The sequence below is a fragment of the Rhineura floridana genome, chromosome 18, assembly GCF_030035675.1.
Source record: "Rhineura floridana isolate rRhiFlo1 chromosome 18, rRhiFlo1.hap2, whole genome shotgun sequence".
NCBI lineage: Eukaryota > Metazoa > Chordata > Lepidosauria > Squamata > Rhineuridae > Rhineura > Rhineura floridana.
Genome location: NC_084497.1, coordinates 26,439,046 through 26,456,709, shown reverse-complemented (window position 1 = coordinate 26,456,709; position 17,664 = coordinate 26,439,046). Strand labels below are relative to the sequence as shown.

General features: G+C 47.0%; 2 protein-coding genes across 3 annotated transcripts in view; one reads left to right on the top strand and one right to left on the bottom strand.

The window, feature by feature from the left end:
* Nucleotides 1–9,932, top strand: part of PANK4 (pantothenate kinase 4 (inactive)) — a 32,902-nt gene extending 22,970 nt beyond the window's left edge. Inside the window, exons 13-19 of the mRNA XM_061601206.1 lie at nt 257–408; nt 1,514–1,569; nt 3,453–3,502; nt 4,419–4,523; nt 6,053–6,153; nt 7,251–7,319; nt 9,222–9,932. Coding sequence (XP_061457190.1) covers nt 257–408; nt 1,514–1,569; nt 3,453–3,502; nt 4,419–4,523; nt 6,053–6,153; nt 7,251–7,319; nt 9,222–9,435 — 747 coding nt within the window. The 3' untranslated portion in view covers nt 9,436–9,932. The remainder of the gene's footprint in view (nt 1–256; nt 409–1,513; nt 1,570–3,452; nt 3,503–4,418; nt 4,524–6,052; nt 6,154–7,250; nt 7,320–9,221) is intronic.
* A 139-nt stretch (nt 9,933–10,071) lies between these two features.
* Nucleotides 10,072–17,664, bottom strand: part of LOC133372501 (probable glutamate receptor) — a 38,199-nt gene continuing 30,606 nt past the window's right edge. For both annotated transcript variants that reach the window (XM_061601207.1, XM_061601208.1), the window contains exons 8-11: nt 16,757–16,974; nt 15,847–16,072; nt 13,802–14,049; nt 10,072–11,625 (exon numbers count right to left, since the gene is read on the bottom strand). In XM_061601207.1, coding sequence (XP_061457191.1) covers nt 11,539–11,625; nt 13,802–14,049; nt 15,847–16,072; nt 16,757–16,974 — 779 coding nt within the window. In that variant the 3' untranslated portion in view covers nt 10,072–11,538. The remainder of the gene's footprint in view (nt 11,626–13,801; nt 14,050–15,846; nt 16,073–16,756; nt 16,975–17,664) is intronic.

Sequence of the window (17,664 nt, the reverse complement as noted above, 5' to 3'; positions counted from 1 at the left end):
ACTGACAAGATCTGAACAGGGTGGTTCATGACAGATGCTCTTGGAGGTCGCTGATTCATAGAGTCGCCATAAGTCGTAACTGACTTGAAGGGACGTAACAACAACAAACCAGCTTTGATTATTCATTGACTCGTTGGAGGCCTTCATGCGAAAGGAGAGTGTTTGGAGGGGTGACTTTGGGAATAAGGGTGCTGTTAAAGGAGTTTTGCTTTTTCCTTCCTCTATGCATCACCTTGCGTGTTGTTCTCTCTTGCAGGTAAAACAGAAGGAAAACGGCATTGCTTTGAAATGTTACCAGAGTGTCATTGAATCTTTGGACTTGTTAGGCTGGGAGGAGAGGCAGTTTGCTCTGGTGAAAGGACTTCTTGCTGGGAACGTCTTTGACTGGGGAGCGAAAGCAGTCTCAGAGTAGGTGTTGTAACATTCTCTGCGAATGTCTGTGTGTGTTTTCCTAAAAGACCCTAAATGTTCCATGTGTTATTTTTTTAAAAGCAGCAGATGGATTAATGGCTTGTGCTTTGTCACCTGCAGATTGTTGTTTCGTTCTAGTAGATTTAGATTCATTTGTTTGTTTCTAGTCCTTAAGACCATAACAAAACAAAGTTTTAACAATGTAAATTGAAAGCAAGGTGGTAGAAATAGACATTGACTTGGACATAACTGACCTACACCATGGACAAATGTAGAATGCTGAATTTCCTTGGCAAATCACTCCTTGTCCCTTTAAAAAGGGAAAGGTTATTCCTCTTAACAAATATCAAACTGACTAAAATGAGTTACCAAACAGGTTATGCAGATCTGAATAAAAGTATGTAAAACCCAAGAGAACTTAAAATTCTGATCTTTCTGGCCAAACACAGCGTTCTCTGTCAAGAATTTTCTTCTCTCGTCAACTATCACCCATAGAAAAAAGTGCAGTTTTCACAGTTGCCTATTCATCTAGTCCACTCAGTAAGTAAATTACAGGCTCATGGTCACACCTTACCCCATTTCTGTAAAATCTGTCCCAAATATTGCTCTCTCTCAAGGCATTTTTTAAAGGCCAGAGCATAATAGCCAGTAGAACGCCATCAACCTGATTTAAACTGCAAGGACAGGGATGTTCCATGTCTGGCATATTTCCGGTAAAGGTATTGGGGTGTGGCTAATTCTCCCTCAAATGATTAAACTGAGCAGATGCGTTTCTTTAAAAAAATGTTTTAATCACATGAGGGCTGTGAAGGAGATCTCTCTTTATCAACACTACAAGGTTTATATGTTTAACTTAACCCGATTAGTACATTGCTCACGCAATGAATCTAGAACACGGCAGACTGTGTATGTAACCCTATTCTGCCATTTGTTTCTCTTGTGTGATGAGGACAGGCGCGATAGCTCTGTCTCCTGCGGCACAGCATAGACCCTGTTTGTTTTTTCTTTTTAAACAGTCCTTCCGGAGTCGGGAGAATCTCTCTCTTTTTCCCCCTAACAATGTCCGCTTTCTTCCTTTTTCTCTCTCTCTACTGATGCCCAGTGTCCTTGAAACGGAGCCGCAGTTTGGATTTGAAGAAGCCAAGGAAAAATTGCAAGGTACTAGGCAGCAGCTGTCCTTATGATGAGCATCCTCAAGGACAGAGAGATGTGACCTTTGCGGCAAAAGCTCCTTGGTTCAGGGTGGAGTAACCTGTGATCCTCCGGGTGCTGTACGAATCCTGTCTGAAACCCTGGGGGGAAGGTACTGAGCTAGATAGATCCAACGGTCTGACTTATACCGTCGATAGCCAGGGTGAGGAGCCTGTGGTCAGTGGCAGCAGGTGGTGGCTCTATGCCAGTGGGGCAGTGGAATCCCCTCTGGATTTTAGTCTGACCTTTCCAGGAGCTGCCCATGGTGCTTCAGCAATTTAAAAGTTTGGACTAAAACCCAGAGCGGATTCCACTGCTGTGGAGCCACCTGCCGTCACTTCCTGTGGGCCTCCAGATGTTGCTGGATCCCTTTCTGAAGCCCAGAAGAGCCATTGCCAGACAGCATAGAGAGAGTACGGAGCTAGATGGACCCAGTGCAATGGCTTGGGAATATTGGAAGCTGCCGTGTGCCCTTGATAGCAGGGTTGGAGAACAGGTGGAGATGTTGCTGGGCTCCAGTTCCCATCAGCCCCAGCTGGCACGGCTGAACGGCCAGGGATGTTGGGAGTTGTAGTCCAACAACATCCGGAGGGCCACAGGTTCCCCATTCCTGACCTATAGATGTTTAGTGCTGCCCCTTCAGTGTTGGAGGTAGCGTGGCAACATATTTAAAGCAATTAAACATTGAACCGTTTGGATATGCTGCCTCGGATGTGTAAACAGTCTCTTTCTCTCTGAGCGTGAGGATTGAAAGGGTCTGTAAGGTGGCTGGTACTTGGGCGCTTGCAAACAAGAAATTACCGCTTAGAAAAACTAAAGATTAAGAGGTATATAAATGCCTTTAAATAAATAAGTTAAATAATTAGAATAAGGTGTGGCCCGCATCCAGTCGTACCCACTCCTTGCACTAAAACCATAGGGTGGCATTCACTGCTAGTCCTACTCAGAGCAGACCCATTGAAATGAATGAGCATGACGTCACTGGGTCAGAGTAGACCTTTGCTTGATGCAGCCCGTAATCCTGAGTTCTCCCAGTATTTTGGCATGCTCACGGCACTGAATGAATCGGGCTTGTCTTGGAAGACCTTACACTGCACACCCACATGTGTGCATACACAAGCTTCTTCTAATCTCAGTTCTGCCTTCAGAACTGTTAGTTTGAGCAGGCGACCACTGGCCTTTCCTCAGCGGTTGGAGCCTGAAGCGTTCTCTGAGCAGGCAGGCGCAGCATTGGGGAGGGTTTCTCATTTCATTTACTGCGAAGTAACGCCCCACCTTTGGATCGAATGATTATCAAGGCGGCTTGCAACAGGTTATAATACCGAAAGGAAAAACGCTCAGACGAAGCAAAATCTCTTGCGCAGACAGCAACTCTTAGCCTGTGTGGGTTTAATGGATGGTGCCAGATCACGCTTCCCTTTGGTTAGGCCGTCTCGGGGCAGCTGACGCTGGAGCAGTCTTCTTTCTGGCAGAGAGGGGGGGAGCGACACCCCCTCCTCCGTACCTGCTCCTTTTCTGGGTGACTGATAGGGCAGGACTGCTTTTCCTGTTGCCATTGGGGGGCGGGGGGCCTACCTCGGTGGGAGAGCATCTGCTTTGCGTGCAAAAGGTCCCTGGTTCAATCCCCGGCATCTCCAGGTGGGTCTGGGGGAGAATCCTGCCTGATACCCTGGAGGGCCACTGCCAGTCAGTGTAGGCAATACTGAGCTAGATGGACCAATGGTCTGGCTCGGGATAAAGCAGCCTCCTATGTCCACTGTGCACAAAGACCCTGTATCGGACAGCTTCCCATCTTCCTAGGGGACAGATGAGATTTTGCTTAACATCCTGGTTTTTCTGCTGTTCCACAGAACGCCCCTGGCTTGAAGACTCCTACAACGAGTGGCTGGAACGGCTCAAGGTACAACAGTCCGTCGCTTCTAACGACGGAATGGCTCGCAATTGGAGAAGAGAACGGACCTCTCTTTTTGAGGCTGCAAGCCTGTCAAAACAGATCAACTGGGTTCCCCCCCCCCTTTCAATCTTCTTTTTTAAAGAAAAGGTCATTTTATGAAAGGAGGATACAGAAGGATACTTCATCCGCTACTAAACAAAAGGGGATGTTTTGCATGTAACGAAACAACTGAAACCAAACCAAGCGAAGCAAAAGGGATTTGGAGCTATTAAGCTAGGCACACATCGAAGTATTAAGTACAGAAGCAATGGCTTTTAATGTTTTTAATAAACGCAAGTAATGTGGCCCTAGGAGAAGAGGATAGAGGAGAATCGCTCTGGACTTCTGAGTTCCACTCCACAGAGTGTATCAGAAAGGCAATCGCTTCCCCCCCCCCCCCCAAAAAAAAGCCAAGAGAGTCATTTGTACTTTACCTATATGGCAGTATTTCTAGGTTTTGTTCTGCATTCGCAAAATTCCCAGGCAGTCTCCCTGCTTAGGGTTGCCCTTTGTGAGATGTCAGTGTCGACGTTTCAGCCTCTCTTGTCACCAGCCAAACCTATAGAATGCATAAAGTATCCCAATTAGAAAGGCCCGGTAAAGACAGGGTATAACCCATAGCCAACTAGATCAAAGGGTGTGTGGGGGGAATTAACTAGACCAGTCAGAGTAGACCCATTGATAGTCATGGCCCCAAATTAGTCATTTCCATTAATGTCCGTGGGTCTACTCTGGGTACAGCTAGCATTAGAGACATCCCATTGCATTCAGTAGAATTTGCTTCTGAGTAGACATGGTTAGGATTGCTCCGTTACTCTGTGTGCATATTTGATGCAGCCTGTTGGTTCTCCTCTGAATGATACTTTTCTTCTTCTTTTTACAGGGCGCCCCTCACAAATGTGCCTTAATTTTTGCAGATAACAGTGGAATAGACATCATTTTAGGCGTCTTCCCCTTTGTCAGAGAGTTGCTCTCCAGGGGCACAGAGGTCAGTTGAATTACGGTGACAGCCTAAGGTAAACTGTCTCAAACAACCTTGAACGGCGATGCAAAATCCATTGTTGTTGATGTTGCTGTTTAAGAAGATAATAGTGTATAAGTAATTAGGGGAGTGACCCATTGGTGTTTTAGCCAGATCAGCTTTGCTTATCATAAACAGAACAGAAGAAACTATCCTATGGTGAATGATTGGGTAGCTGAAAAACTGTGATGGAGGTTATGGCTGCGTACTCTTGCAATAGCCCAGGTGTGGAGAGTTGTTTACCCTCCAGATGTTGCTGAACTGCAACTTCCATCATCCCAGGCCATTGGCCGTGCTTGCAGGGGCTGATGGGAGTGGTAGTTTGGCCTCATCTGGAGAGCCAAAGGGCCGCCACACCTGGTCTAATCAGTTGGGTGCATAACGCCGTCTAACTTTTTTTTTTACTACAGAGTTGGACTGCTTCACCTTGCCCTTCCTCCCCCCCCCCCACTTTTTTGGCTTAAAATCCACCCTAAGTGAAGCGTTGTGATAAAATCTAAGCCTTGCTCACTGTTTTGTGGCTTTTCAGTTGGCCCAAATTAGGGATATTACACTTCAGGTACTGTGTAGATCAGGTGCAGGGACCCGTTGGCCTCCAGATGGTGCTGAACTACAACTCCCATCATTCCTAGCCATTGGCCATGCTTGCTGGAGCTGATGAGAGTTGTAGTTCAGCATATCCGGAGGCCCAAAGGGTCTGCTGTAGCCTGAAGTGTGTGTGTGTGTGTGTGTGTTGTAGTAGTATCATTAATGAAGCTGTGGAGAAGGAGGCTAAAATAACAAAATGGGTAGACAGAGTTACAGATTTAATAAACTATGTTTATGTTCCAAAGCCTACTAACTAAAACCTAAGGGATATATTTTAATTTTTTTTCCAGGAAGTCTGGGTTGCGGTAATGTCATTAAGCCTGGTGTTTAGTTTGTGTGCTGCTATTACACCAGCTCCATGGGTCTGGGCCCCCACAAATGATGGCAACAGATTTCTTTTGTGTCTTTTTAAGAAAATAGGGCAAGAGAGAGAGAGCCACCAAATGAAATGTAGCAATTTCAATATGCTAACTATGGCTTCAACATTTAAAGCACATGACTCCCCCCCCAAAAAAAAAAGAATCTGGGGAACTGTAGTTTGTTATGGGTGCTGGGAATTGTAGCTCTGTGTGAGGGTAAACTACAGTTTCCAGGATTCTTTGGAGGGATGGAAGCCAGGTGCTTTAAATGTATATGCAGCTAGAATGGAGCTAGAATTAATCTGGGGGATGCCTTTTCTTCCTCTTTGGTTGCCCTTCACACAAATGAGGAAGGGGAAAGTGCTTCTATGATCAGAAAATGTGGCTGCAGGACTGGCAGTGGGCATCAGCTTTGAAACCACATTTGAATTGCCGTGTGAACTCTGCTTGTTTTTCTGCCTGGCTGTTTACGCCGTTCTCTCAGATAGTCACACTTGTCCAGGATGACTTTTTGGCCACTTGCCTTTCCTCTCTCTCTCTCTCTTGCAGGTTATCTTGGCTTGTAATTCTGGGCCTGCCCTCAATGATGTAACCTACAGTGAGTCCCTGCTTGTTACAGAGAGGATAGTAGCCGCCGATCCTGCAATACGGTGAGGACCGGTTTGGTGTTTTTTTCTCTCCCGCAGTAGACTGATGATGGCCCCATCGGCACATTTAATGCACTATGGCACCACTTGAACAGTCCTGGCTTGCCCCAAAGCATCCTGAGAACTGTAGTTTCTTGTTAGGAAAAAACCCCTCTTCCCCTCATAAAGGTGCAATCCCAGAGTGGTTTAACAATCAATCCCTCTTCTCAGGAAACTCTGGGAAATTGTAGCTCTATCAGGGAAATAGAGGTCTCCCAACACCTCTCAGCACTTTTCACAAACTACTGTTCCCAGGATTCTTTGGGGGAAAGCCATGACTGTTTATAGCTGTGCCATTGTACTTTAAATGCAGAGTGTGGATTGGGGAAGGGCCATAGCACAGTGGTAGAACATCCTTGCAGGCAGAAGGTCTCAGGTTCAGTCCCCATCATCTCCAAGTAGGGCTGGGTTTTGTCCTGCCTGAAACCCTGGAGAGCTGCTGCCAGTCAGTGTAGACAGCACTGAGCTGGATGGACCAATGGCCGGACTCAGTATAAGGCAGCTTCCATTGTGGCCGAAAGGGGAAGACATAATACAAAGGCTGGTGATTTATTGAAGTATATTTGCTGGTCTTTGACCGAACTAAAATTACTACTACTATTATTGAAGCGGGGAAAGCCAGTGTGGCATAGTGGTTAAGGAGCTGTACAACCTGGGAGACCCCAGTTTGAATCCCCACATAGCCATGAAGCTCACTGGGTGGCCTTAGGCCAGTCACTGCCTCTCAGCCTCAGAGGAAGGCAATGGGAAACCCCCTCTGAATACCCTTTGCCATGAACACCCTCTTCGTAGGGTCACCATAAGTCAGAATCAACTTGAAGGCAGTCTCTTTCCATTTTTTTCATTTATTGAAGTATCGGAAGCAAACGTCTCATGTGTGTATGTTAAATTCCACACTACTCTGGTAAATAAAAGCTTAACGGTTTGGTTTCTTGTGCTGAGATACTTAAGACCTGTTTTTTTGCATTAAAATGTATATCTTTTAAGCCAAAGCATGACGTTTTCCTTAGCTTGTGGACCTCAATGCCAGTTTTAAAATTATGGATCTGTCTGCCCCTTAGATCTGCCTTGAAGGAAGAGAAATTGCTTTTGGTGCAGACAGGCTCAAGTTCACCCTGCTTGGACCTCAGGTAAAACATCTTCCTGCTGTTTATTGCAAGCACACAGACCTCAGGTAGTGTTCACATTTTTGTTCAAGGGGCAAGGATGCAAAAACAATCCAGGGGATTGTGACAGCATGAGGAAAGATCTCCCTCTTTCCACAAGGGGGCAGCATATGTTTGCTTTTTAGCATTGTAGGTTTTATAGAGTTGTTTGGTCCCATCACCAAGCAATTCTGAACGGCTGGGTTTCCAGCAGTACCTCAAGAACCAAGGGATTAGATGATGTGTGTCAGTTTCATGCCACTCAAAATACATCATTCAGAGAAACCCAGAAGGGGGAGTGAGATGGCCATGAAATTGACATGCATTTGCCCCATTCTGAAGTGTCACTGACTTAAGATCTATGCCAATGGTAGCATAATGGTGGATGCATCCCTTAAGCAAGACAAACCATACATTTGTGTGTGTGTGTGTGTGTGTGTGTGCGCGCGCATCCCTCATTTCCAATACTAGTCTGCAAATTTTAAAAACTTTTCAGGTCTAAGCTGTAGCTGATTCTGAGATCCGGCTCAGGGCGCGGCTGCATTCTACTCCATTTCAGAGCCAGTTCTGATTCGTGCAGCTGAGGCAAATGCCAGCCCTCAAGCTCGATGCGGCACGGCTTTTGTGACTCAGAAATGAGAGGTCTGCCATGCTGTACCTGAGTCTTGGGCTGTGCACCAGATTTGGCCAAATTCAGGGTTGCCCTAGGTGGGCTCAGATCACCCAGAGAGATCCGGGGTTGTCAAAAGGCAGGGTAATGAGGAAGGATTTCTGATCCTTAAGGTTTCCATAGTATCCCTTTTCCATATTATCCTATTGCTTGTTATGATTAAATTTTCATGCAGTTTAATAATCCAAAGCAGCTTTGAGAGCAAATGTAATATGAGAAAGTATGTCCTGCCTAAAATTGAAAGTACATAATGCTGAGAGATGGTGAAAGTTTGTGGTTAAGCTATAAGGAACAACAGGCAGAAGAGGACAACAAGGAGAGGCAGACAGGCAACCTCCGCTTTGCCAGTGTGTTCCCTGAAAAAGCAGCATCCAGCCAGCTTGAACGCTGGGTCTCCTCCCCACCTTAACAAATGTTTAACTGGGGATTAAAACCCTGATTAAAAATGGGGGGAATGCAGCATTTTGTTCTTCCCTTGCCCTCCTCCTGACCACATGTTTAAATAAGGTTTCAAACTCTAATGAGGGCTGCCCCCCCCCCCGATCCAAAGTGCCGGATCAGATCCCAGCAGGTGCAGTGCATGCGCAGCTCTGAGACCATATCTATAACACATCAAGTGAACTAGCTCTGCTGTCTTGGTTACCGCTAGTGCATGTGTTAAAGCAGCTTGGCTGCACCTCCCAGTATCCCTGATCATTGGTGATGCTGGCTGGGGCTGATGGGAGTTTTTAAGTCCAAGCCTCCTGCCAGGCGTTAGGCTGCAGCGAGGTGTGCTTGGGGCCTGCTGCTCTGGTTGCGTGAGGTGTGAGCCTAGACTGTCCCCTGCGTTAGCTCCCTCCAATAGCAAACTCCTGTGGTGAGTGGCAACCAGAATGGAGTGAGAAGAGGGTTGCAGAGAAGGAAGAGGAAACTATTGGCATGCTCTGTGTGTGGGGGGAAGACTCTGAGATTGGCAGAAGTGCAAAATGGATGATTAAAAATACTTGATGATTTTAAAACAAACAAAAAAGCCCTATGAGGATTGCAAAGAAAAATTGTGTGAATGAGGGGGTGATAGCACTGCTGGCTGGGTTTAGAGGAGCTGTCCAGGTGCTGACACCTATTAGGTTCAGCACCTCGGACAGCTCCTTGGAAGTTTGGTCTCGCAACTCGGAGCAGATTTTGTTGTTTTGTTCCTTCGTTTTCCCCAACAAGCTCCCCATTTCTTCTTCTTGCAGCCGTCTAGACAAAAGTTTGGCCAACCTGGTCCGGGAGCGGAAGACAGACCTGGTTGTCATCGAGGGAATGGGGCGTGCAATCCACACCAACTATTACGCAGCCCTCAAGTGCGAGAGCCTTAAACTTGCCGTCATCAAGAACTCTTGGCTGGCCGATCGCCTTGGCGGGAAGATCTTCAGTGTCATTTTCAAGTATGAGGTGCCCCTCAAATGATCCCGCCAAGGAGAGACGCAAGGGGGTGAGCGGCCACGGCCGGAGGGGGAGGGGGAGAAGGACTTGCACTAGTTTTACTTTAATTGTAAAGAATGTATTTTTATTACCACAGGGGAAAATGAGTTCATGCACACACAATTCTGTATTTATATTGTGCTTTTGTGATTTAAAGAAAGCGATAATATGATTCGTTATTTATATATACATATATATATATATACACACAGAGTCATTCATTCATATATATATATGTATATATATATATATATATATACATATATATATATGTGTGTGTGCAATGAATTATGTAGCTCACATATTGTTTTGGATGTGTGTTTTTTTGGTAAGTGCTTCTTTTAAATGCTGTCATATTTGTGATGGGGAAAGACTTGCTTTTTTGGTTTTCTGTGAGACATTCATATTGAAATATTTAAATGTCTGTGAAAATCTCTTTTTATATTTTGGCTTAAATACAAAAAACAAACCACCAAACCAAAACAAACCCAAACTAACCACAACCCAAACTAACCAAACCAAAGCAAAACCAAAACCAATTTTTGTTTCCTCGTTAATTTTAGCACACTATAGATTTTTAGGAGTATATTATACACACACACACACGGAGGCAGTTTGGTCATGATTTTTATTTTAGATGTTTTTCTGTGATACATACAAAATATTGCTAATTCTTTGTTCTGTTTTGTAAGGCAAGGTGGCTGGCTTGCAGAGAGGACCTACAGGCAGAGAGTTCTGTGTTTTTAAGTAGCACTAGCTTGCATCCTAACTTAGTCTGCCCTTTTATTTTCAATTCCCCAGTTACACATTCCACAAAGTCATTTGTGTAAACCCAGCAGTATTATGCCCTGGGATGATATTTCATCCCCCCCTGCGTACTTTTTCAATCTACTGTCATTTGCAAGCAAAGTTCAGATGTACACACTCGGGCTCTAATTTAAGTAAAAACAAAGCTCTTGGGACTTTAGACACCTCAATCCAACACAGTCAGGCGTGCTCAGTGGGCTTAAGGGCACACAAATCTGTGTTGGATGGAGGTATTTGGGAACATTAATCCTACTCCTTACTATAGCTGTTTTTGACTACAACTCCCATCATACCATGCAGGCTGGAGCTGATGGGAGCTGTAGTTCAGAACATCGGAAAGACTTTCAGGTTGGGAGGAAGGCCGCCTTATCCGCAGACCTGTTGCTATGCTGGGTAGCAGACTTCTTATGTGGGGTACCAGGAAGGAGCCTTCTGTTAAGCCTTTGATTTAAACTCCGTCCCCTTCTGAATAACTTGTCAATAAGACAGCTGAACGGGCCACTTTAAGGTTGCATACACCTCACACTAAATGCAAGCCAGATTCTGGGCCAAGGAAAAGCCACATAATTCGTTCAGCCTGCAGCCTCAAATCTGCACACTGAGCACATTTTGCATCATTCACGTTGCTCCGGGGGGAAGAGGGAGTTGCTCCAACGGCTGCTGAAACAAGCTTCCGCCCAAACAATCTGCAGCCCTTCCTTCTTTCACCAGGTAGTGCCCAAATGCTTTCAGTCTCTCTAAGGACTAGGTACTTGATCTTTAAAAAGCTTACTTACGGAGCTCATTTCTACACTTAACTCACAGTATGGCCGTCACCACAACCCCTACAAGTCATCAGTACTGTTGCTGCTTGGCTAGACCTCTGAATGAATTATTTGCATAGCTTCTACCAAGTGTCCCCAATCATTGTTCTCATCACCAGTCATCCAGCCAAAGCAGTAGTTTGCAAACACCGGTAATGTGCACTCTGGAATGGAAAAAATGTTAAGAATCCAAGGCCGCAAGTGCTAGCAAAGCCCCAGAACAAATTGATTCACTCGCCTGCAGTTTGCACTGATACGTATTTGGGTGGGGCGGGGCAGGGGGGGTTCTATAGGACTTGTGTTATTATGAAGAACCTACTCTAGATTGTAACCACACATCCCCTACTATTAGGCGGGGGTGCTGAAGGTGAGCACCGCTAAGGAATGCACAGTCGCTTTCTGCATTTGCTTTTTAAAGGGGAGAGGAAAAGTTCATTAAGGTTTGGCCTTGCGCTTCTCTGACGTCATCCCACGGCTTTCATTTCCCGGCGCTCTCTTGTGGCTTGGCTTTCCTCGGCTGGAATCGCTGGCTCAGCTCCTTGGTGAACACGGCGCAGCAAGATTTCTAGACGCAAGAAAAGGGGTAGAGGAGGAGGAGGAGGCGGCGGCTATTTTTCTTAAACAGGCAGGGGGAAATCTCTGGCCCTCCCGATGTTGCTGGGGAACCACTCCTGTCATCAGCCCTGACTGTTGGCGATCGACAAGGCACCTACCCCCAGCACACCTCGGCAAGCAATGGGTGCCATACCTTGGGAGCTACACATGAACACCCATTCTGCTCTGAGTGTCAACCTGGTGAGGCAGTCGAACCATTTTTGAAAAAAAGGATTTGAAACACAGCTTTCCTCTTGGGATAAATCTTTGGCCCTCCATGTATTGCTGAACTCCTAACATCCCTGCCTCTGCCTACTCAGGCTAATGGGAGTGGGAATCCAACAACCTCCTTGAGTTCCAGTTCTGGAAAAAGGGCGGGATAATCATAATAGAGGGCCACAAGTTCCCCATCCTCTATGCTAAGACCCGATATTCACTCTGCATTAAAAGCAGTATCACATTTAAACAGTCATAGCTTCTCCCAAAGAATCCTGGGAACTGTAGTTTGTAAAGGGTGCCAAGAGTCGTTAGGAGACCACTTATTCCCCTTCCAGAGCTACAAAAATTCCCTGGGAGGAAGGCTTGATTGTTAAACCACTGTGGAAACTGTCGCTCTGGGAGGGGAAGAGGGGTCTCCTAACAACTCCCAGCACTCTTCACATACTACAGTTCCCAGGATTTTGGAGGGGAAGCCATGACTGTTTACAGTGGTATAATTGTGCTTTAAAGGTAGAGTGCAGATGGGCCTTAATGAAAAGGCAACAGGAAATCATTCAGACTTTAAATGTACATCAGAAGTTCCATATTTGCATTAATACATTTTTTTGTAAGCCAGTGAGTCTCTATTATGAGAAAAGTGGGTTATGCATCCTTTGAATCCATACATCACCCACAAGCCATCTACTCCCATCTGAAAATTTGGAGAGAAGCCCTTCCATTTGTGTGACCGCAGGGAGCTGCAAGATCTCGCTTGATTAGAAAAATAACTGCTGGTTCCTTTTACAAACTCTCTCATTAGGGACAGCTAAACAGTGGGGAGGGGGTGTTACAAAAATGGCTCCCAAGCCCTAATAAACAATTTGCAAGGCAAGCGTGATTGGCAAAAGTGTGATTTCCTACCGGAATTTATTTTTTATTTTTTACAAAGTAGAAAAGTCCATCGTGTTCCCTAACAAGCACCTTCTTGGTTACAAATAAAATCACAGTGGCAGGTCAGTTCACATGACCCCCTTTGTGCGTGATGGAATGTTGTTTTTTTTCTGGATGTGTGGCAAGCTCTCAAAGCCTCACGGGAAACAGTGGGTGAGCACAGATCAATGCATATCTTTGTGCATTGTGCCACGCTGAGCTGAAATCCTGTGGGATTTGGGTTTAAGGCGAGGCTGTAGCTCAGCGGAAAAACCACATGCTTGGCATGAAGAAACTAAAAGTGTTCTTGCACTCGGGTCCTGCTTGCGGGCTTCCCCCAGGCACCTGGTTGGCCGCTGTGAGAACAGGATGCTGGACTAGATGGGCCACTGGCCTGATCCAGCAGGCTCTTCTTATGTTCTTATGTTCTTACCAGGTGCAATGTCCCTGCCATCTCAGGCAATAAGGCTAGCAACTGAGATACTAGAGACCAGAGGGATCAATACTGACTCTCTTCTGTTGTAATGCATGATGACATGGGAATGTTGGATGTCTTTCATGCAGCAATATGGCAGAATCCTCCCGGCCAGGCTCAGGGAAACGGAACTATTTTCCATCAAAACTGAGAAAATATCAAGCCCTGTTGTATCCTGATGATATGAGTGCAATGGGCCAATTCCTCCAAACTGCCCTGTCAGCAGTGGTGGTAGGAAAGGAGGGAAAGTTTTTCCCCACATGCACACTTTTTGCTCCTGGCACCTAGCATGCTGCTGTGGGTATGAACCAAGTAGCAGGAGCACTGGGAAGTGTGATTTCCCATGGCTCCCTGTCACTAGGAAAACTACATTTCCCAGTGTTCCTGGCCTAGAATGGGGGAATCGGCCATTCATATCGTAAAAGTAAATCTCCCTGGTGATCTCGCAAGTATATGGAGCTCCTCTCCCCATCAGTACCCCAAGCCATCCTATTGCTAAGCATTGCAGCAATATTCAGTACAAGAAATCTAACGAGCAACCTACCTTCTCCTGCTCTGCTGTGTGTCTGCTTTTTTTTGACAACTCAACCACAGCAATAATCATTCCCAAGGCAAGGCCGAGGGCAAGTATGAGGAAGATCCCTCCCAGAGCTTGAGGTTTCAGCGGGCTCCACTTGTCGTGATCTTCTTGGGAACAGCTGCTCTCCCACCACTTGCTCCGGAGGTAGTCAAGTTCCCCGGATTCTCCAAGCTTCAGGATGGCCACTGACAGCTTGTTAGTCCAGGGGGATCCTAAGAACAGACATTCAATAGTAAAAAACGGTTATCACTTCTTGGCTTAACCCAAGGGTAGGCGCCCTCCAAACGTTGCTGGTCTACAGTGCCCCTCATCGCTGATCACTGGCCACGCTAACTGGAACTGGTAGCAATAGCTGGAGGCACCATTAACCAACTTGCAGGCAAAGGACTGGCTGTTAAAATCTCAAGGTCCACGATAAGGTTGATCCGTTTTGCCTTGTTTCACCACCACCATAGCTATAGTTCTACAGCCCTTATCACTCACCTGACACCCCCAGGCTCCACACTGTACAATCCTTCCATTTCACTTTTGATTTTCCTGGGAAGTGTAATTCCCCATTGTTCTCTATCACTACAAAAACTACATTTCCCAGTGTTCCTGGCCTATTATTTGGAGGGGTTGGAAGGAGCTTTTGGAGACAGATCAGGCAACACCACACACACACACACAAAGAAGCAATGTCAGGATAATGAATGCAAACGAAACAAACTCAGCGTCTTCAATGTTCATCTAACATCTGTAGCTCTTTCTGCTGCTTTCACCCCATATTTCCCAGCTGCTTTTTCCATGTTAGCCTCATAGTTTGTTTGTTTTTAATGGCTGTATCCATCAACAACCTTCCTCAGAATAGACCCATGAAAATTAATAGACATGACTAACTTGGGTCCATTAATTTCAGTGGGTCTACTCTGAGTACAACTTAGTTGGATACACCCCTGAAAAGAGAGTTGGGATGGTGAACTCAATGCCACATTCCATATCAGGGGTGAGGAACCATTGGCCCTCCAGTTGTTGCCAAACTACAACTCCTATCAGCCCCAGGAAACACGGCCAATGGCCGGGGATGATGAGGGTTGTAGTTCAGCTACATCTGGAGGGCCAAAGGTTCCCCACTCCTGGATTAGACTGGGGGTGGATAACCCACAGGCCAAGATGTTTTTGTGCTCCCCCAAAATGAGTCCTTAAAAAAGAAAAGTTTTTCACTTTTACACCTCAGCCAAGCCCGCTTTGAAATGCAGGCCCCAGAAGGTTGGCCATGAGTGAGCAGAAAAGGTTTAGCCACCTCTGAAAGGTTCCCTTGTGTTCCAATTAGAGCTGGGAGCAAACACAAATGCTGGTGTTTATGTTTTCAATATTTGGCAGACTGTCACACCGATGACGGAGCTAATTTGTGGTTCTCCAGAGGGCAGGACCTGAGCCACCGGATTCAGGTTATGTGGAAGGGGATTTTAACTGAGCGTTAGGAAGAACTTCCTGACAGTGCAAAGAGTCTGATTGAGGAATAGACCTCCTTGGAAGATGGTGAACCAGAAGTGGCTGCTGTGGTGCCCTCCAGATACCGTTGGACTCAAACTCCCATCAGCCCCAGCCAGCGTAGCTAATGGTCAGGAGCGATGGGACAGGGTTGCAATCCATCAACATTTGGAGGGCACCATCTTGGCTGCTCCTGTGGTAGGTGGGGTGTGGAACCTCCGGCCGGGGACCATATGAAGCCCTCCAGACCATATGGCCTTTGGAACTCTCCCCAGGCTCCACCACCTCAGCCACACCCCTCCGCAGCTCTCCTTGATACTATCCTTGAGTGTTTTTCCTGGCTAGAATGTGCCCTTGGCCTCTGATTCCCTGGGTGAAGGACAGAGAGGGGTGCATGAGTGTGTGTAGAAAACAGACTACTGAACCATCGTAACATTTGCATTTTTTTCTCCACCCACTTTTGACTCTGGCTCCACCTACTGTTAGCACATGGCCCCCAGAAGGTTGCCCAGAATGGAATACCCTTGATACCTTACCTTTCTGTGTAGCAAGGCCAAACCCCCTAGCCCCCAAGACCTCTGGAGACCGAACCAAGTTACAATGGCGGGCAACAGCAAGATCTTGAGAGATGGACTCTCCAATGAAAGCGTAATTCGAATCCAGCACACGCTGAATTGCCTCCTGGTAATTCTTCACCAAAACGGTGTCCTTCTTCTTGTTCATGGACTCATAGACCATCTGCTGGATTGGGTTCTTGGAGTTCTGCAGACACGACAGTATCATGTTAGGAAAGACCCAGACATGCAAGGAGGTGCCAAAGCAGATGGATTCACACTCAAGTCTGCGAACAAGGCCTTCGAAACTGAAAGAAGGTCAGCGTTCACCAAAGTGGTGCCTGTGGGCGCAATGGTGCCATAGAAGTCTTCCCCTGCCACCCACAGAGCGTCCCTCTCCACTCACTGCTGCCTTGATCACGAGGTGATCAGGGCAATGACCTGTCCCTCCCTTGAAAAGTGCATCGAGCTGAAAAAGGAAGTTGAAAGAGTGGCGCTCTTTCCCACTTCCTCTTCCAGCTCTATGTGGTTCTTAAAGCTCAGATTATTTCAGCCAGATCCAATCTTTTACCCAGATCCCTTGAAAACGTGAAGCATAACAACATACAGTGTAGCTGATAAATGTGTCATCAAGGGGTGCATGGAGAGGTGAAACAAGCAACGTGCAAGGATGGGTTAAAACGAGCCCTCCAGTTCCCTAAATCTGCTAGCAGTTGAGAACGTACAAAGAGCCCTACTGGATCAGGCCAAAGGCCCATTAGGTCCAGCATCCTTTTCACACAGCAGCCAACTAGATGCCCATTATGGGAAGCCCCACACTTGCAATTTCCAGCACTGGTATTCAGAGGCTTACTGCCTCCGTCAGTGGAGGGAAGGACTTGCATCAGCACACCTTGAAGTACAGAAGGGTGGAGGAGCCTTCCATGGTCCCAAACTCCAGCTGCCTCTGCTTCACCAGGTCTTCAAAGGTCTGGATGGAGAGCTGCTCAGATCCCGACTCCAAAACAAAGCTGAAGCCGGCAATGTACGCAGTCAGGAGCACTATGCTGAACAGCCACCAGATGGCAGTAATTAACCGTACAGAGAGGGACTTGGGTCGAGGCACAGCCCCTGTCGGGACAAAACAGAGTAGCTGCCATCCCAGCGTTGCAAAGGGCACTGAGGGTGTTTTCAAGTCTGGGAACGCAGGCCCCTGGCAATGCTTTTCAGTTAAATTTGTCTTGGGGAAGGGAAGGGCCATGTTGCTCAGTGATTGGAGCACGTGTTTTGCATGCTGAAAGGTCCCAGGTTCAAACCCCGGCATCTCCAGGTAGAGCTGGGAAAGTCCCCTGTCTGAAATCCCAGAGAGTTGCTGCCGGTCATTGTGGACAATATTGGGCTTGGTGGACCAACGGAAGGTACCAGCAGGCAAGAGGGAACCCTGAAGTTTGCAGAAGTAGGGCAAGTCTTTAAGGGGGGGAGACCTACAAAGGAGGGGACTGCCCAATGAGGACTGAGCATGCTCAGTGGCCACAGGACGCTGACTGATTGTTGGGAAGGGAGGAAGGAACGGAGTGGCTGGAATTCTGGACAGCAACACTCAGCATTGGCAGCCATGGCTTTCCCCATGGCTTGGGCAGATGGGGCAGTGCCCCACCAACCTCACCCAGACGCCACCCGCCTGCCTTCCTACTTAACAACCAGCCCAAGGGGTGGCCTTGCCTGCCACCTCCCTCCCTCTTAGTCTCAGTGCCGCCCCTTGTGGAACTCAGCAGGGAGGAGGATGGGGACAAAACCGGAATGAGTTCGCTCCGCCTGTCG